General features: G+C 46.5%; 1 protein-coding gene across 4 annotated transcripts in view; it reads right to left on the reverse strand.

The window, feature by feature from the left end:
• Positions 1-20,681, reverse strand: part of ZDHHC15 (zinc finger DHHC-type palmitoyltransferase 15) — an 88,975-nt gene that overhangs the window by 26,186 nt on the left and 42,108 nt on the right. For 3 of the 4 annotated variants that reach the window (XM_043973808.1, XM_043973807.1, XM_043973806.1), the window contains exons 9-10: positions 19,196-19,322; positions 16,080-16,183 (exon numbers count right to left, since the gene is read on the reverse strand). In XM_043973808.1, coding sequence (XP_043829743.1) covers positions 16,080-16,183; positions 19,196-19,322 — 231 coding nt within the window. Of the gene's footprint in view, positions 1-12,384; positions 12,504-16,079; positions 16,184-19,195; positions 19,323-20,681 lie in introns of those variants that run through there. The other variant, XM_043973805.1, reaches the window with a different exon arrangement.

Genomic DNA, 20,681 nt, shown 5'->3' on the forward strand with positions numbered 1-20,681 from the left:
CCCAGAAGCAGAGCCTCCTCCCAACGCAGGGCTCTGCCCCTTGCTGGGCCTTAAAGCGCCACAGCTTGTTTGATGCCATCATCTGGTCCTCTCTACCTGCTTCCACCTGCTCCTCAGCGTCAGGTGCCATGTCTTATCATAGCTAGTGGGATTTATCTGGAGACGGTGAACTTTGCAAATATTTGGGCCTCATTATTCTGTGTGTGACACAGTCAAGGCCTTCAGTTATTACAGCACTCTAGGCCTTAGTGTATTTCCACAGGAGAAAGAGGTGTCTAGAGCAGAGGAAGCTCAAGTTTTAGCATTTATGGGACGCGTGCTTTGCTTTCCTCCTCCTAATTCTTGGTGGTGCCAGAAGATTCTCTGCTAAATGAGGGACACCAAATTCTGCAAGGGTTTCTCAAAGTTTTCACCTAGCATGGGCTTTCCTCATGAAATCCCTGATTCTTCCAAGCTGGGTCATAGGATTTAGACTTGAAGGGGACCTTTAAGATTATCGAGTACAACCATTTTACAGAGGAAAAAACTGAGGGTTGCCCAAGTTAGAACAAGGGAAAAGCACTATTCCTGGCCGGGTAGCAGATGCACTAGGAGGACAAGTCAATGTCTCAGCAAAGGGGCTTGAGATCTTGGGGGAAGAAGGATGGATAGGCATGGGATGACTTCCCTAAGAAGATTAGCAAACCTTGACACTGCCAGCTGAGGAGGCAGAATTTCCTGGGGTTCAGGCTATTGGGAGAGTCTCATCTAGAGGCCAGGCTTGCCAGAGTGGGCTAGTGATTTATCTGGTCACTAATGAAAGACAACTTTGCATAGCAGAAAGAATACCAGCTTTGGGGCTCATAGGATCTGGGTTCAATTTCTGACTGTGCCATTTACTAAATATATGACCTTGGTCCAGTCCCTTCCTTAGGGCCTCCATTTTCTTTGTAAACTAAGGAGGTTGGACCAGATGATCTCTCAGGTCCCTTCCAGCTCTTGTTCCTGGCTTCTGGTCCCAGGGATGGCTTATCCCAGGGAGCGCAGAGAAAGGCAGCCACATTCTCCCTGCTGGCAAGCTGCCAAATTCATCCATGTGGTCAAAGAACTTGAGGGAGAAGAAAAAGGAACTTTGGTTTTTTGGTTATTCAAAGAGGCAGAGTGTAGGTACATTTACTCCATCTTTTCCAGACTGCATTTCTTCTGGGGGAGGAATATGACAGAAAGAGACAGAGATGCAATCCTGAAGAATGACAGCAGACCAGAAACAGGAGCACGGAAGCATTCTTCATTCATTTCTGTTGTCTGTTCTGTCTCATCCAGGCTCATGCAGGCATGTCATAGCTATGGCTCTGACCAGCTGTTGTCATTCTGATTACACACTCAAAGACAGAGACCAGGGATGTTGAGCAAGAACTTCCCTTCTCTTCATTATCCTTGTCTATAAAACATGTGTTGGACTAGATGATCTCTAAGATTCCTCTCGATCTGAAATTCGATGTTCCGTGTTCCAAAGGCCCATCTGGATGGCCCCTCTGGTCCATTTTCTAAGTTCCCTTCCAGCAGTAACATCCCATTTCTTTTTTTCTTTCTTTTTTTAGTGAGGCAATTGGGGTTAAGTGACTTGCCCAGGGTCACACAGCTAGTAAGTGTCAAGTGTCTGAGGCCAGATTTGAACTCAGGTACTCCTGACTCCAGGGCCAGTGCTTTATCCACTGTGCCACCTAGCTGCCCCAACATACCATTTCTATGGTGTTTTTTAGGTGTAATGTTTGATATTCCTGCTTCTCTTCCCATTCTGTGTCCTTTTATGTCTTCTACCCGTGATCTTCTCTTTCATTGCCCTCATCTATTCCCATGTCTTCAACCACTGGAAACAGTCACTGTCTCCAGTCCAGATTTTCCACTTTCCCTAGAATTCCTTATTTCCAACTATTTAGATTCAGCCAACATGAACAAGCCGCCATCACCTCCAATAGCACGCACATCCTCCCCTGAATTGTCTTCTTTCTAAAGAGGCTACAATTCCCAGTCAGTGCAACCATGATTTCACCAGTTTTTCAGACTAGAAACTCAAGCTCATACTTCTTCAGCATGTCCTGTTGTTTCTTCCTTCAGAATGTCTCCTAGGTTTGCTCTGTCTCTGTTCTCCTCAACAGTGAGGGCCTCACTGCAGCAAAGCAATCTTTTTATTTCTCCCTAACTGATTCCCTATCCTACTCCCCACAAAAGCCGTTCCTGTACCTCCTTCCCCCTCTACCTATCTTCTCAGACCTCTTACTTGATTAAGAAGATTAAGGCCATTCACCATGAGCTCCCTCTTCTCCCCTTCTCTCCATCTCCAAGTCCTTTGACATCATTCCCCACTATCGCCTTTCCTTTAGTGTCTGGTAAGACCTGAACCCAACCCCTCACATATCTTCCCCAGCAGTGTGTGCTCTCAATTATCCCTCTCTCTTCAGTCTCTCCCTATCTAATGGTTCCTTCCCTGTTGCCTTGTAACATTTCTAAGTCTCCCCCATCCTCAAAGAACTGTCTGCCCTTGTTGTCTTTACTTCCTCTCTTCTCACTCCTTAACCCTTTACACTTTGGCCTCCAACTTCATCAGTCAGCTGAAACTGCTGCCTCCAAAGTTATTGGACTTGAAGTCAGGAAGATGAGTTCAAATCCTGCCTCAAACGCTTTTTAGATGTGTGACTTTGGGCAAGTCATTTAATGTGTCTCAGCCTCAGTTTCCTCATGGATAAAAATGGAGATAATAATAGTATTCACCTCACAGAATTGTTATGAGGATTAAATGAAATGATGTATGTTAAGGGCTTTGCATATTAGATCATATTAAAGGACTTTTTGAATGTTAGCTAATATTATTAGAGGCAGTATGGCTTAGTGGATAGAGAGCTGGCCTTGAAGCCAGGAAGATCTGGGTTCAAGTCTCATCTCTGACACATGCTGGCTGAGTGACCCTGGGTAAGTCACTTAACCTCTTAGTATCTAGGCAGTTCTTTAAGACTGTAAGCCACTTTGGGACAGCTCTAATTTCTTCCCTCTCATTGAGCCTAAATTGACTTCTTTGCAGCATCCACCTGTTCACTACTCCTGGTTCTGCCTTCTGGGGCTAAACAGAAGGTACCAACCTATATTGGTAGGAGTTTCCTCACCGGGTGGTTTTTTTTGGGGGGGGGTGAGGAAATTGGGGTTAAGTGACTTGCCCAGGGTCACACAGCCAGTAAGTGTAAAGTGGCTGAGGCTGGATTTGAACTCGGGTCCTTCTGGCTCCAGGGCTGGTGCTCTATCCACTGCGCCACCTGGCTGTCCCCCTTTTTTTTGTGGGACAGTGAGGGTTAAGTGACTTGCCCAGGGTCACACGGCTAATAAGTATCGTGTCTGAGGCTGGATTTGAACTTAGGTCCTCCTGAATCAGAGCTGGGGCTTTATCCACTGCACCACCTAGCTGCCCCCCAGTGATCTCTTACTTGCCAAATCTGATGCTCTTTTCTCATTCTTCATCCTTCTGAACCTCTCTATAGCCTCTGACACTGGTGACTCTCCTTTTCTCCTAGAGATTCTCTCTCCTCTCTGGGTTTGGATGACATTGCTCATTCCTGGTTCTCTTCCTGCTTGTTTGACCATTCCTTTTCAGACTCCTTTTCTGGCTCATCATCCATATCATGCCTCTGAACTGTGAGTCATTCAGAAGGCTCAATCCTCAGTCTCTTACCTTTCTCTTTATCCTCATCTCCTTTACTGATCTCATTGACTCCCATAGGTTCAATTATCATTTCTATGTAGATGATCCACAGATCTACATTTTCAGCCCCTGTCTCTTTCCTGAGCTCCAGTCCTATATATCTGCCCACTGGACATTTCAAATTGGATGGCGTGGGGACATCTGAAACTCAACATGTCCTAAAATAGGGATCATTATCTTTCCTCCACTGCCAAGCCCAACTCTCTACCAAACTTCCCTATTTCTCTCTCTCGCTCTCTCTCTCTTTTTTGGTGAGGCAATTGGGGTTAAGTGACTTGCCCAGGGTCACACAGCTAGTGAGTGTTAAGTGTCTGAGGCCGGATTTGAACTCGGGTCCTCCTGAATCCAGGGCCAGTGCTCTATCCACTGTGTCACCTAGCTGCCCCCAAACTTTCCTATTTCCATTGAGAGTAACACCCATCTTCCAGTTTCTTAAACTTGGTGTCATCCTTGTCTCCTCACTCTAACATCCAATCAGTTGACAAAACTTGTCATTTCTACCTATGCGTCTTTCACATTTGGACTCCTCTCTATTTATACAGCCACTACCTTTGTTCATATCACCTTCTGCTTAGGTCACTGTAATGGCTTCCTAATTGGTCTCCTTGCCTCAGGCCTCTCCCTGCTCCAATTCATCCTTCACACAGTTGCCAAAGTGATTTTCTTTAAGCAGAGATCTGACCATGCCACTCCTCCTCAGGAAACTCCAAGGGCTCCCTAGTGCTTCTAAGCTAAAATATAAACTTCACTTCCTAACGACCCCAGGCTATCTCTTGAGCCTCACTGGACATGACTTTCTGCACACTAAGGTTCGGCCTTCTCTCTGTTCTTCACACATAATACTCTAGTTCCCACCTTTGAGCCTTTGTACTGACCATCTATCTCCCAGGCCCAGAATGCACTGTCTTCATCTTGGCCTCACAAGACCTGTCACTTCCTTCAAGACTCAGTTCAAGCACCTGTCTTCTACCTGAAGCCTTTCCTGATCCCTCCTCCAAGTACCTTCTACTGAATCTCTTTCTCTTTATTCTTTACATAGTCCCTGTATATAGGATATGTGTTATCCCCTTCCAAAGAATGTGAACTCCTGGAGAATAGGGATTCTTTTGTCTGTGCTCCCTATCCATAGCATATAGTAAGTACTTAATAAATGCTTGTTGATTCTGTTACTACCTCTTACCTCACATCTAGATTTTGGCAATAGCCTGTGAGTGGGCCTTATCTTCAGTCACTCCTTTCCCCCAACTAATCCATTCTGACCCTACACTATCAGACTAAAACACCTCACTTCTTTCATTTTTCTTCCCTCCTGTCTAAGACCCCACAACAGCTCCCTACTGCTTTCCAAATAAAGCAAAACTTCTATGTCTGGTTTTTCTCACCCTGTCCCCTTAGCCTGGACTGAGTGGTCTTCTTCAGGATGTGAGTAGTGAAGCCCAGCTCATGCCAGTCTCTCCTGGCTTTGGACTCTCACTCCACTTAGGGTCAGCACCAAACAGGCCTTTTTCTGTGCTCTGACTGTTTCAGGGCACTACTTTTGTGTTCCCAATTATATTTTAAGCCTTCCGAGGGCAAGGATTGTGTCATCTTATAATTTGTTGCCTCCTTCATGGCACCTCCAAACTCGGCATTCAAACATGCTCTGAAAATGTGAATGATGAAAATCCAGCATCACACGATGACAGGATGTTAGGGATGGAAGGGAACTAACTCAGTAGCCACCCAGTGGAACCCAGATCAGGAAGGCCTTTTTCGGATAATGTAGATGCAAGTGCTCCCCCAGGCTCTGCTTGAAGACTGCCGATGAGGTGGAAGCCACTGCCTGCCCTGGCAGCGTCCTCCGCCACTTGGGGACAGCTCTACTTTCTTCCCCATCATTGAGCCTAAATGGACTTCTTTGCAATGTCTACCCATTCTCTGCTCCTGGGTCTGCCCTCTGGGGCCAAACAAATTGATCCCTTCTTTACATGACAGCCCTTCAAATACCAGAAGGCAGCTCTCATTTTCTCCCAAGCCTCTTCTCCAACTTCAACATCCTTGGCTCCTTCGGGTAATTCTCATACAACACAGAATGCAGCCCTTCTCTGGACACACTCCAGCTTGTCAAGGTCCTTCAGAACCTGTGGGACCCAGATACCCCAATCCCTCTAAAGAGGGCTGATGCAGAAGGCTTATCGTCTGCCCTTCACTACAGCCCAAGATCATATTAGCTTCTTTTGATTGCTGTGGCACATCGGTGACTCTTGTGGACCTTACAGTCTCTTCAAAGTCCCAGCTCATTTTCAGGCAATGTTGTCTAACCATACGTCCCCAACTTGTGACTTGGAGTTTTTGTGTAAGAGTTTACATTTAGCTCCATTGAATTCTGGCTAATCAGACTCATCTCAGTGCTCTAGCCTGCCAAGATTGGCTTTTTTGGATGCTGACTGTCATCCAGTGTGTTAGCTATTTCTTTCTACTTCATGGCATCTGCAAATTGGATGGGTAGCCCATAAGTCTATACCTTTATGCAAATCCTTGATAATGATGGTAAACAGCACCAAGCCAAGCAGAGAGCCCAGTGGAGACCTACTGTCCAAATGACATGGAATTGTTTATGGCTCTGGAGTCAGGCCATTCAATTCATTCTGAGTCCTGCTTATATTCCTGCCTAGTCCTCATCTCACCATCTTCTGCACGAATAGTATTAGAAACTGTAGCAAATGCTTTGCTACGATCTAGGTAAACTGTCTGGCACTTATTATCTCTAGCATTCCTCTGAACCACTAATTTTGATAACCCTGTCAAAAAAGGAAATGAGGTTCTTCTAGCATGACCTATTCTTGATTAAGCCACTCTGGCTCTTTAGAATCATCTCTTCCCTTTCTAGATACTCAGTAATCATCTCATTAATGAAAAGCCATAGCATTTTCCCAGGAAACAAGGTCAAGCTCATTAGCCTATAGTTTGAAGCCTCTGTTCACTGTTTAAAAGAAAATTAGGACATTTTGCTTCTTCAGGCCTAGGGTACCTCTCTTATTTTCTGTGATCTTTCAAATATCACTGACAGTAGTTTAGCAATGATAGGATTATGGATCTAGAGATAGAATGGACCTTACAGGCCACTGAGTCTAACCACCTCATTTTATATATGAGCAAACTCAGGCCTGGAGAAGTTAGGTGGCTTATCCAAGGTCATACAAACAGTAAGGAGCTGAGCCATAGGATTCAAACCCTGCTCTTCTGACTTCAAATTCAGCTTTTTCCACTTTATGACATTAGTGCAGGGACTGTGCTACCACTTAGGGAGTGGCTTCCAGGATTTCTTCTGACTAATAAGGGTAACTGAAAAATGTGAGGGTAGACTGGCTACAACCTGATTAACCATGTTCCAGAAGGATGGAGCAAGGAAGAGTGAGAAAAGAAAATGCCTAAATGAGTGGAGGGATTTGGCTGCTGAACCTAAATGTAGAGGGCAATGACACTGGATTTACACTGACCACTAGAGGGCAATGTCTCGTAAGTTTCACACCCAGCCTTCCCTTTTGCCGAATAACGCCATATTGTTGCTATTCTCCCAATATCTGCCCTCTGCAAGTTGGGAGACTTTTCAGCCACTGCTCTCTGGGATCCAGAGGAACTGAGAGGCACAGAAAGGCTTTTTAGACATTAGGTAGCATGACTAGGATTATAGGCAAAAGGAAAGAAATTATATACAGTGAAAAGGGACCCACCCTCAGCTTCATGTAGGAATCCCCCTACAGGGATTTAGTTTCCCTACATGTGGTCAATTTCCTTTGCTTAACACCACTGATAGGAAAAGCATGACCTCCCAATGCAACTGAGTCTGTGTGCGGTAAGCTCTCATTGTTGGGCAGTTCTTCCTCCTATTGGGTCTTAGAGTTGTCTCTTGGTAACTTCCACCCCTTGTTCCTCATTCTATCCTCTAGGGCCAGTGGTAGCTGACATCTACATAGCACATAATGGTTTATTATTTCAGATGCCACCTCCTACAGGAAGCCTTCCCTGATTGCTTGCCTTCAAGTTCTAGTACTGACATCTTTCTTTATAGGCTGTAGCTCCACTAGAATATTGGCTTGTCCACAGAACGGGCCCCTCGAGGGGCACGACTTTTTCCTTTTTGTCTGTTTCTGATGTTGTGGATTGCGAGCTGGCCTGGGAGCCAGGGAAACCTAGGGTCAAGTTCTGTCTCTGAAGGTGCTGACTGTATCACCTTGGATAAGTCACAACTTATCCAAGTGTTAGTGCTCTAGGACACTCTTTAGGACAGGGGTTCCAAACCTTTTTTGGAGTTGTGGACTGCTTTGGAAGTCTGCTGAAGTCAAAAGACCTATTCTCAGAAGCACGTTTTGATTCCTTAGAAGTTAGTGGGAAAAAAAGATGCACTCTTTCCCATCCAAGTATACGGACTCCTTGAACTCTCTCCATAGACCCCGAGGGGGTCCATGGGCTGCAGATTAAGAATCCCTGCTTTAGTACTAGGAGTCGGGGAAAAGGCAGCGACCTGCATTAGGAGACGGACATTCCCTTCACTAATGAAATCCCAGGTTCAGGCACCATGCCTATCTCCAGGGCCCAGGGTAATGGCTTTCACATAATAGGCAGGTTCGTGCTTGAATGAGATCCGTCCTTTCGGCTCTCTAACTTGTTCTAGTCTCGGTTCATTGGCCTCCTCCAGCTAGAGTCATTCATGATGGATGATGAAGCATGCTACCCACATCAGGACAGAAGCTGATGGACTCGGGCTGCAGAATGAGGTCTAGCTTTTGGGGACACAGCCAATGGGGGAATTGGTTTTTCTTGACTGAATATTTGTTATAAGGGTTTTGTCTTTGCTTTTTTTCTAGTGGAGGGAATGAATGGGAGAGAAAATCAATTTTTTGTTCATTAAAAAAATAAAATTCATAATAAAAAGAACTCATCCGGGTAGGTGAGAATTCCTGGCCCCGAGAAGATGCCACTACCTTCCATTTTACTATCTCCTCTAATGGAGAGAGTAGGCTGCTGGAACTTTTGTGTGGGCTGATTAATTTCTGATCGCTCTTTACAAGACTGGAGATCAACCTTAAAGAAATCTTCCACAGCTCTACCTTCCCTTTCCAAAAGAACATCTCAAACAAAGGCTGTGGCTGTTGGTTCGGGTGAAAGAGTAGGTGGTCCTGGGGTGAAATAAGCACGTTAGGGTAGGACTCCCTGGGTTAGCATCCTTTTGCCCCTTGGGCTGGCCTCATGGGGCTTGGTCTAAGAAAAGGATTCTTTCTTCAAAATAGATTCAAAGGCTGCCTGTGACCTTGAGGTGATTGGCTGGAAAATTACCTGGAGAGACTTCTAAACCACAAAGCTCTTCATCGGAAAGGTCTCTTAACTTGGCACCAGAACACTTATCTGCTGGCTGCCCCAGAGAGGTGGTACTTCTCCCCATTCTGGGAAGGCCCATGACTTGGAAGGACTCAAGGAATCTTCTGGAGAAGAGGTGCATATGCAAACACTTTCATCTCCCCCCATCTCCGCTTCACTAGCTCCTCCTCCCCCTTTGGAGGTAAAGCATTTAGCATTGTGCCTGGCACACAGTAAGCTGAAAAATGCTTTTTAATTGACTGATTCAAAATGTTTGCTTGTCATTCAAAGGCCCATGCAATCTTAGCCCAGCCTACCTTTCCAGCCTTCTGTCTCACTACTCCCTTGTGTGCACCTCGGCAGCTGGGCCAGCCCTCTCATGGTTGCATGTTCTTATCTGGGAGTCTTTACTCATGCCAATCCCTGCCTCTTAGAATAGTCTCTCTCACTTTTTGGCCAATCTGAATCTTGTTCAGTCCTGTCTGGCTCTGTGACCCCATTAAGGGTTTTCTTGGCAAAGATACTGGAATGGTTTGCCATTTCCTTCTCTAGCTCATTTGACAGATGAGGAAACTGAGGCAAGCAGGGTGAAGTGACTCGCCCAAGGTCACATAGTGAGGTTGGATCTGAACCCGGGTCTTCCTCACTCTAGGACTGGTGCTCTATGCACTGTAGCACCATCTAGCTGCCCACCTTATAAGGCCCACCTCCTCCGTGAAGTTTCCCTGACCACCCTAGCCCATCCCAGAGTGACTTCTCTCTTTTCTGTACTCCTACAGTATTGATCCTACTCAGCCTTGAAGTAGGATGCCTATCCATAGTCTCCTACTGATTTTACTTGGATGTCTCAGAAGTAGCTCAAACTCTTCACTTCCAAAACAAAATTCATCCCCCCTTCCCCCCCAAAAGCCACCTTTCCTCTTGAATTCTGTCACAGGCACCACCAATCTCTCAATCACCCAGGTTCATGACCTGGGAGTCATCCTCAGCTCTTCACTGAGACTTGTGTCCTATGGCCAATCGGTCACCAAGTCTTGTTGAGTGCAAATCCTGAGCATCTCTATAGTCCATCTCTTTCTACTCCCACCACAACTTGCTATCTTTTGCCTGGCCTATCGCTTATTTGAACTGGTTTCGCTTCATCCAGTCTTGCTTTTCTCTAACCTATCCTCCACTCAGCTACCAAGGTGATAATCCTAAAATAGAGATATGATTGATAGACTCCCGTGCTCAAGAAACTTCAGTGGCTCCCCACCTCCTTGAAGATGAAATACAAACTCTTCTGTTGGGCATTTAAAGACCTTCAATTCTGGCTCTTGCCTATCTTTTCGGGATGCCTGCATGTTAACACCCCCCCCCCCCGCGCCCCGCCATGCATATTACATTTTAGCCAAACTACTCTACTTGCTGTTCTCCAACCTTGGCGTTCAGTATCTCCTCTATGCCTCTGCACAGGCTGTACCTCCTGCCTGAAATGCTCTCCCTCCTCCTCTCTCTCTCGGAACCCCTATTGCCCTTCAAAGCTCAGCTCTAGTGCCTGCTGCCTCCTTCAAGAAGCACTTTCTGATTCCCTTAGTTGGCACAACTCTCCACCCTGAGATCATTTTGTATTGTTTATTTCCCAACTTGACTTTTCTGTGAACATGCTGTTCTCCCTTCCTACAGTGTTAGTAAGCTCTTTGAGGTCAGGGACTATTCACTCCTATTTGTATCCCGATACCTAGCCTTGTATCTGGCAACTAGTAGTTGCTTAATTAAGTTGCCTCTTGAAAGATAGGACTCCTCAGTAATGGGCACACGTGGTCTTTTACCGTTGGCTGAATCTTCATAGCTCATCTTACCACTTAGAGTGTAAGCTCCTTAAGACACTTGAACCTGGGATTCCATGACTATGAGGAACTCCCAGGTGATAAAAGTCCCTCTGCCAATGCAAGTCAGCTCCTTCTCTGTGTGTACGAGTCTTAGAGAAATGTCAAAAGCCCTGACAGGCTAAGGCACACAGCCAGGATGTGGCAGAGGTTGGTCTTGAACCCAGGGCTTCCTGGTTCTCTAGCCATTCTGCCACCAGGCCCCAGCACGAAGCAGAGTGCCTGGAAGAGAGTAAGTTCTTGTCATATTAGTTGGTTGTTCATTTCTCCTGCTGTTAACAGTGGTCGGAACATCACTCCCTCAGCCTTTCCATCTCCAGCATTGGTGCATACACTTAAGGGATAGCAGGTTCTGTAGGTCGAAGGAGCTCGCCCAATCCAGTTCCTCAATTCAAGGGTGTATGGGGGGTAGGCCACAGTGGGAATGTGACCTTGAGTCTCACAGAGACTGTAAAGTACCTTAAGTAAATGTAAACAGCAAAAGAAGCTCCAACTGTACCACGGGCAAACTTAAACTTGCATGTGACCCTGGGCCATCCTGGCACTCTGCCTTCTTTGTTCTGTTTCTATATAATACCTGACCTGGCCTGGGGTTGGTGCAGGGGTCCATGATGTCACTCTGTTCTGCTGCTGCCCAGGATGACTGGCCTCTTATGAGTAAACTCCCCTAAACAACCCAACCAATTTAAATAACCCTAGTAAAACCTATTGATAACCAAGCTGACATGAACCCCTTTTCTTTGGTATCCCAGTACTGTCTTGGAGGGTATGCCACCCTACAATTGGCATATAGGGCAGGATCGTCTGTCCCCTTACTAAGGGGGAGGGCAAAGAATCGCAGAGAGGGAAGTGATTAGTCCAACATCCTAGAGGTAGAAAGTAGTTGAGCTGGGATTCCAACCCAAGTCTTCTGCCTTCCAATCCAACCTATGCTGTCCTTCAGTATGATGCAGACACACATCCAGGAGCCCTAAGTAGAGGAGACTGATCCCTCCAAGCCTTGGACAGCAGAGAGCTGAGATGGGCCAACCCTGCATCTTACAGATGAACAGCTGGGGCACAGGGAAGGCAGAGTGACTTTTGCTCCAAGTGACATAGGTGGAATGGGCAGAAACAGCATTTGAACTCAGGCCTTCTAACTCCAAAGCCATCCTTCTTTCCACTGTACCACATGGCCTCTCCTTCCCCGCAGAAAGCTATGCTGGCAATCACAGGCTCATAGATGTCGAGCTGGCAGGGCCAATTCTTCATTTTACAGAAGAAGAAACTGAGGCTGAAGGGTTTGTTTTGAATTCACCAAGATTTCACTAGATAAGAAAAATAATTCCCTTTCTGAGACATTGGACAAATTTACGCAAGTAAATTAAAGGCCCTCTTTCTGTGTCCCCAGCTGGAGCTGAGAACACTCCCAGCCGGCCAGTGGAAGCTCATTTATTTTTCTATCATGATCCTTTAATGTCTTTCTTGTTCTGCTCATCACAGCTGGTGAACTGAGGTCAGAGCAGGGGACGGGATGTTTAAGATGATCACGTTCACAGGATCTGACTTTGTGTGGTCGGTCGTCTGTGCTGCATAACAAGGTTTGGACACCATCTTGTTAGTGAAGTTACGTGTAATGAGGGACTTAATAGGCCTCAGATTTGGTCAGGAAGCGCTGGGGAATCTTTGTTTGGGACCATGTACAGCAGATTGGCTTTTCTCCCACTCCCTGTTATCTGGTAACAGCTGATTTCCATATTCCATTATAGCCTGTTATGTAGCTAGTTGCCCCGATGTTTTATTCTCCTATCTTGTATAGACATGTCCCATGTTCTATTATGTTCATATAGATCCTATTACCAGCACTAGAAAAGCATATTGTTTCATGTATGAGTCTCTTTGGCTGCTTAGAACCCAGTGGGAAAGGAGGTCATGTGGAGGAAAAGAGTCAGAGGACCTGGCTTCAAATCCTACCTGTGTGACCTTGGGCAAGTCCCTTCACCTCCCTAGGCCTCAGTTTCCTCCTCTGTAAAATGAGGAAACTGGACAAGATGGACCCTGAGGGCCCTTCCAGCCTTGGATCTCTAATGTTATGACCTGGAGTCTACATCTGCCTAATGGCCTAGGGACTGAGGAATGGGCAGGACAGGAACTTAATGAAGAATGATTATGGAGGCTCCTTGCAGATTGTCTAATCAGCAATGCAACAAGAGGCCTGGACTAGCTAATGCTGCCTTCACGGAAGCAGTGGGAGACAGAGTCACTCAATTCCAACCTTGGGCCCCAAGAGCCCACAATCCTCCCCGTCAGATGAGACTGCCAGATGCCCTAGAGGCAGGCATCCAGGGGCCCAGGGCTGGTTACATGGCTCATGGGGCACGGATATTTGTATAGCTTTTCTTTACTATCTCCCTTAAATGATTCAATGCTTGTAGTGAGTGTGAATGGTTTCTTCCCTCAAACCTTGTTATCTGGCACAATACTCTTCTCCTCCTCTTCCCTCACCCTCATTCCAACCCCCAAATGAAGAATTCTCACCAGACTGGCAGAGCAGACTGTCCCCAAATAATCTGATGAAGATGCATGCAAGAAGTGGACTAGAAGCTATCAAGGATGATGACCATGCAACAAGACTAAGACACAACAGATGGGTGGCCTGAACAGTGTACTCATATCCAGAAACTACCCAAAGACCCAAGGGAAGCCCCACCCTCCAACATGGAGGGTAAATCTTTTGTGGAGTGTTTGTGGAAGGAGAGAGAAGAAATGTGGCACAGGGGATTGAGTGCTGGCCTTGGAGTCAGAAAGAGCTGGGTCCAAATCCCACTTCTAATACTAGTTGTGTGACCTTAGGTAAGTCACTTGAATCTCCCTGAGTCTCAGGCAATTCCTTAAGAGTATGTTTTATGTGTGTAGGAATCGGCATTGGTGGTGGAGGTGCTCACACTGAAAAAACCCCCACAGGACTTTGAGGTGTTGATGGCTGGGCACGGATCACCTTGGACCAAGAAGGCCCATGATGAGAAGAACTGTGAGGTGCAGTGGCGGAGAGAGTGCCCACACTGAGATGACAGATTCATTGATGCATTCTTTACTAGAAATTCCTTATTACAGGTCCCTGGTGAGACCCAGCAGCTGCTCACCTTGCCATGTGCTGGTGGTTAAACAAAGGCAATACTGAATTCCATCTTTGTTGGACATTTCCAGTGTTCATGAGCTTGAACTTGGGAATTTTTCCTGAAAAGTCTAATGGGGTTGGAGAGGGGGGAAAAGGAGGAAGATATTTTGAAAATATGCTTGCCATGAGCCAGGGTTTCTTACAAGGCAACCACAGCATGCCCCGTGGATGCAATGCTAGAATAGTTCTTCTTTAGGGTCAAGATTATGATCACAGGTTTGACTGCTGGAATCAGTCAATCAGCAAGCATTTATTAGTCACCTACTATGGAGCAGATGTGAAAACAGGCCCAGGGATGCCAAAGGTCGTATGCATGATATGGAGCATAGTCACAGTTTGAACTGGAACCCAGGGTCCACTCTGTTGCCCTTCAGTATGATGTGGCTTAACATAAGCACTTTGGTGGACAAGCATCCAGGAGCCCTAAGCAGAGGAGACTAAATCGTCCAAGCCTTGGACCGTACAGAGCCAAGACCTAGAACCATCTAGTCCCACCCCCTTGTTTAATGGATGCACAAACTGGAGGCCCAGAGGGACAGAGTGACTTGTGCTCACAGTGACCTAGGGGCAGAGAACTCGGGTTTCCTGAGTTGGCTCTCAGGATCATCTGGGACACTGATGCTCTGCTACGCACTGCTGTCTAGGGAAAGCCAGACCAGACCTGAGACTCCCAGAACGGTGCTGGGAAAGGCATGGAGCCAAAGGCTCCTCGTCAGATCTAGCACCAGTAGGTTCACTTTGGGCTCCTCCTCCTCAGGAGGAGGAGCTGTTTCCCCAACTTGAAATGACTTTATTAGATCAATGTGAAAACCTCGCTCTTCTAGCTTCTTGGGAAGGAAGATCGTGCCAAGCACATTGTGGGTACCCCCCCCCACAAATGGATTGTGTTTGTTTTCTCTTTATGCACCTCTGGAACCTGCTGATATTATTACTCAGTCGGTGGTGTGCTTAAGAGAACTTGTGCTTCTCAAATGAAAACCCCCATTAACCTGTGGTAAGAGCTTTTGGCCAAGTTTTCAATAAAGCTGGCAGTCTTGAGAGTTGCTGCCCAGGATAATCAGCCACAGTTTTACCAGGACTCTTGAGTCTTGGGCAAATGACCATGGCCAAGGGGTCCACAAATTGATTTGGAAGAAATAGGAAGTGGTGAATGAAAACTCGAACAGTAACCGGAGGACACGAGAGACATGCAAAACCTTCAAAGCCATAACAATGAACGAAGGGTTAGAAAGGCAGACCTCTACTGCCCAGTGGGGTGTTGGACACATCAAGCTCGGCAGAGAGGTGATGGGAAATACTGAGACTTAGGAGGAGGAAGGAACAAAAGAAGCAGCAATCAGAGAAGCCAAGAAGAGCAAAGAAAAGCATGAGGGCTGAGTGGGTGAGTGCTGCCAAGAGGTCAAGAGATGAGGCCTGAGAAAAAGGCCCTGAATCTGATGATGTGGAGGTTGCTGAAGAGCGTCCTTAGACAGTGAGCATGGCAAGTAAAGGCCGGTGAGAGATGGCACAGTAGGGTCTGAAGGAGGTTTTTAGAAGAGGAATTTCAGAGTGGAGACAGCCCATTCCACTTTGGGATGACACTTGTTATTAGGGAACTTCAATCTGCCTCTTTGGACCTTTCACCCAATCCTCTCAGTTCTGCTGTCTGGGTACAGAGTGGACTCACCGCCCCGTGATTCCCCTTTCAACTTTTGAGATATTATGAAGTGTGAGCCACAGGGAAAGACAGCTTACCAGTGTGTAAGGCTTTGCTCATTCATGGTGCTGGCTGATCAGAAGTGAACACCAGCCACAAGGCTGCTGAGAACCTCCCAAGCTGCTGCCCCTCAGCTAGGCCACATTAACCTGTGTGTGCAATCTCCAGGCTCCTTTATGGACAGAAGCTTGTCATGCCAGGACCTTGTGCCAGCTGTGGCCACAGGGTTGGGGCTCTGCCTTTCCGGTCAACTGAACAGCTTCAAGAAGATTCCCTTCTGTGCTCACTTACCTCGACCATCCTCCTCGTTATCCTCCCAGTGCTCTTCGTTGGCCAGCAGTGGGTTCTGGGATTCATTCATGGACCTCATTGGGAAGGAATGTCCATCGCCCGGGCTGTATGGGAGATGCAAACAGTGAGCACCTGCAGATGACAGTGCATCTTTTAAAGGAGAAACTCGCTGAGGAAAAGGTTGGAGAAACTCTAGGGAAAAAAAGCTAGGCCTATTGGATGGAATTGCAGGCAGCATGCATTTGCAGTACAATCTTCCTGTTAAATGTCCCAGGGGCAGCTGAATCAACGCTGACTATTCTGGACTGAAAGCTTGCTTAACCTGCATTATACGGCAGCTAGCATGGCAACATGCATGTGCTTAATAAACAATGTTTGGGGACAACACCCATTCATATCCGTTTGTCTTATTGCTTTGGTTCTGACTTCTTGAGAAAGGTCAGTAGGTAATGAATCCTCTCAGAGAGTAGCTGGCAGCCGTGGCTTGGTGATAGAAAGAAATTGCTGGTCGTGCTGCATCCCCTAGGCTCTATCTGGCTTACGTGTCAGTAAGGCCATAGCTGCTGGGAACCAATCTGGGCTGAGGCAGTCAGTGCAATTCACATTGGGAAGGCCAAGGCCTCCAAGAGCAGTAGGTTGTCCATGGTAACCTGGGCTCACCTGTCAGGACTCTTAGAACATGGCTGAGCTGAGAAGGGCTTGGGTCTGGCCCTTGCCCCAGAGAGGCTGGCTATTTCTCTATGACTACCCTGCAAAGTGACTCGGGGGTCACTCATAGTTTGATCATGCCCACATCCCTCTCTCTATCCATCATAGGGAAATCTGAAAGTTGACAGCTTTATCCATGGTAACACATGGAAAAAACAAACCTACTTCTTTCAGCAGGGTATGGAGGGGTGGGGCAGGGTGGTGAACATGGTCAGTATTTACCTTGTAGGTTTCCAACCCCAATTTTCCACCTAGGTGGAGCTGGGAAAACCAAAGTACTGGCTCTAGGCATTAAGCCTCTTCACTGGTGTTACAGGGCTAGAGGTCATTGCTTATATCTAGACTTCAAATAAATCGCATGGCCTCTAAAATGCTAGTTGTTATAATGACTTCATTTGCTCTCTTGTGTGGGGAAGGCTATGGAGGCAGAGGAGGTAATGGCAACATTTTCACCAGGGTCATTAGACGACCTCAGTACATGGCATGCTGCTGCTAACTGAGCTAGACTGTAGCAAAGCAACTGGCGAACTGTCTTCTCGTGGACAAGATGGAGAGAGATGGACTAGGCAGAGTACAACTAGTTGACTTTGGAATTGGCCAAATGGCCCACCCCAAAGAATAGTCATTGATGGTTTCCAGTGGAGTTCCCTAGAGATCTGTGCTTGGCCCTGTGCTGCTTCATAGTTTGAGCAATGATTTAGATCAGGGCATGGATGGCACGCTTATAAAATGTGCAGGTGACATTAAGTTGGGTGGGATCACTAACACTCCAAATGACAGTCAAGATCCAAAAAAGTCTTGAAAGGCTAGTTCACTGAGTCAGATCTGATAACAGGAAATATAATTAGGGCAAATGTAAAAACCTTAATCAACTTTACAAGTATAAAGTGAGGGAAGTGTGGTTTGATAAGCAGGTCATCTGAAAAAAGTCTGGGGTCATAGTAGACTTCAAGCTCAAAATAAGTCAACAGTGTGGATTCTACTTACCTTTCTCATCTTATTTTTCATTAAATTTCACTAAATTATTTTGCACATACTCCATTTCTTGTCTCTGTGCCTTGACGCTCAGAGCTTCCAGAAAGAGGAAGCCTTCCCCCACCCCCTCCCCACCAAGAAGGTCCATTTCACTTTGGGATACTTCTGATTGCTAAGAAATCTGCCAGTGAACAGCTCCACATGAGCCCCAGATATTCCTCCCCACCATGTGACCTTTCCTGATCTCTCCAGGGATTAAGACTCTGTTCCTTTGGAAATTACTCTGTTATTTTTATATACATCACATTGACTTCCTTGAGGCCACATTGTATCCCTAATAGAATCTAAGCTCCTTGAGGGTAGGGGAAGTTCTTTCAACATTTAATTTTTTAAAAAAATTTCGAGTTCCAAATTCTCTCCCTCCCTCCACTTCCCCTCACCCCACCAGAAGGCAAGCCATGATATCCACTATCCATGTGAAGTCATGTAAAAGACAAAGGGATGGTTTTGTTTTCCTCTCCTTTTTGTATTCCCCACACCTGGCACAGTCTTGGCACAGAGTAGCTGTTTAATGTATGTAGGCTGAATTTAAGTGAATATGGCAGCCAAGGAAGCTAACATATTCTTAGACTGCACAAAGAGAGAGGTAGGGCCAAAGACGAGGGAGGTGTAATCAGGATGGAGAAGGGCCTCGTGATCATGTCATATGGGGATCGGGAGAATTGACTGGGGATCTTCAGTCTGCAAATGACAACGCTCAGGTGACATGATACGTGTCTTCAAACAGCTGAAGAATTATCATATGCAAAAGAGACTCATGTTGGCGAGCTGTCTACTGGCGGACTTGTCTGAGCTGATACCAGGGGGCAGAGCTAGATGCTCTGGAGAAGCAGTTTTAGGCACAATAACAATGAGAGGTAGTATCCCAATGTGGAATGGGAGGAAGGGTGGGGAAGTCTCTGAGCAAAGGCCTAATGGCCACTTAGCAGATACACTGTGGAAGGGGCTCCTCTTTGGGCACAGGTTCGACTCAATGGCCTCGGAAGTCTTGTCCAACTCTGCCATTTTCCCAACTCGCTTTTAACAGAGCTTTGAAAACACCACATTGTCTAGTTATGCCTCCTTGTCTTCTAGTGTGGCTAGGGAACGTTCAGAAAGCTGAAGTCGAGCTATGGTCCTGGGCCAGTGACTGTTAGTTTGCCCTGTTTTCACAGCAGGCACAACTCTGCTGCTCTCCTGGGATTACTACTGCTGGCTGGAGAGGCCTGAACCAACCTCTGATCCCTTCTCTGCTTCTGCTTGCTTAGGGTTTTTTTAAACTAGCAGAAACAACTGAAATGTTCCAGAGAACAATAAGGCCTGGGGGCCGAGGGGGACCGAGTGAAGTGTGCTGGTTGTCTCCAGGGCTTCCTGCTTGGCCTACAGTTACTTACCTGGACCCAATGGGGAGTAACCACTGCTTCTTGTTCTCACCAAACACTTGCTGGAAGTTTTTGATGAAGCCAAGGTTGAACCCATTTTTGTCCGGGCCACTCAGAAATACCGGAGCAGAGAAGGCCTCTAGGGTGGGGAAACAGAGAGAAAAGAAGAAAGGACAATGTATTATGGGATGCCCTCAGCCACTCAGAAAAGCAAGTGTTTTTACAGACCCCTGGGAATTCAACTGTCCTAAGGCATCTTCTTGCTCTCATAGTACTGACCCGTCATTCTCAATTATTCCTAGATGATTTAGTAAATTAAGGATTGTTTACCCAATAGAGAGTTAGACTGAAGCCAGTTATGTGTATTGGAAGCACACCACAGCAGAAAATGGAGGCTAGTGTAGAGATTACAGCCAATCTTCAAGACCTCAGTTCAAGTCCTGACTGAGATTTCTTAGCTGGGTGAGCATGAGCAAATCACTTCACTGATGTGAAAGCCTCACTCTCCTTCCCTATACACTTATACTACCTGCCACACAGGGTGATAGGGAGAAAAATGCTGGCGAAACAAGAGGAATTGTTATCAGTATGAAGATCTCAGCAGGCTACCAGGGCCCAACATGCCTCTCCACACCAGAAGTAAGGAGCAAAAAACACATTTCAGATCATTTTCTCATCATCCAGGTGGCAAAAGCCAAACAGCGCCTACTTTGAGAGCTGCTGCAGAAATAAGAACATTTGAAAACGTGGTAACAATTCAGATTGCAATCCTGAAAAATCTGCAGGAAGGGAAACATCAGTTTGGAACAAAAATGTCAGGGCTGGGAGGAGCCTGGGCATACAAAATGTCAGAAGCTGAAGGGACTTTAGAAAATCCAATGTCACAGCTCGAAGGCACCTAAGAACAAAGAATCTGGACTATCAAACTTGGGCAGGAGTTTAGAATACAGATGACTGACGTGAGAATGTTAGAGCTGCAAAAGACTTAAGAGATTATCTAGCCCAATCCCTTAGTTTTACAGAGATGGAAACCGAGGCTCAGGGAAGGGAAGTGATTTGTCCAACATCATTCTTGGATTTCAAATCTTTCATTCACATTACTCCCTTGGACATTTGTACAGACTCATGTATCGTTTTGTATTGCTAATTCTGTCTGTGAATGTATGTTTGGTCTCTCCAAGTGCCAAAAAGTGGTGATCAAGGGTTAGCTTCCATGCCTAGGACAGTGGGCAGATCAAGCTTAGTAAGCCCGGCTTGGGATATGTGTAAGGGCTCCCCTGCTGCCTACTGGATCGACTCCAAACTCTCTGGATCGCCATTTGGTGTCTTCCATAATCTGGCCTCTACCCTTCTCTGCTCACTCAACTTCCCAAACCTTTGCTTCCAAAGTGGCCTATTCATCACCTTCCCCACCTCCCTTCCCCCTCTCTAAATCAGACACCATCTGGCAACATGCATCTCCAACGCAATGCCTCCTGGGACAGCCCTCTCCGCATCT

This window comes from Dromiciops gliroides, chromosome X (genome assembly GCF_019393635.1).
Source record: "Dromiciops gliroides isolate mDroGli1 chromosome X, mDroGli1.pri, whole genome shotgun sequence".
Taxonomy (NCBI): Eukaryota; Metazoa; Chordata; class Mammalia; order Microbiotheria; family Microbiotheriidae; genus Dromiciops; species Dromiciops gliroides.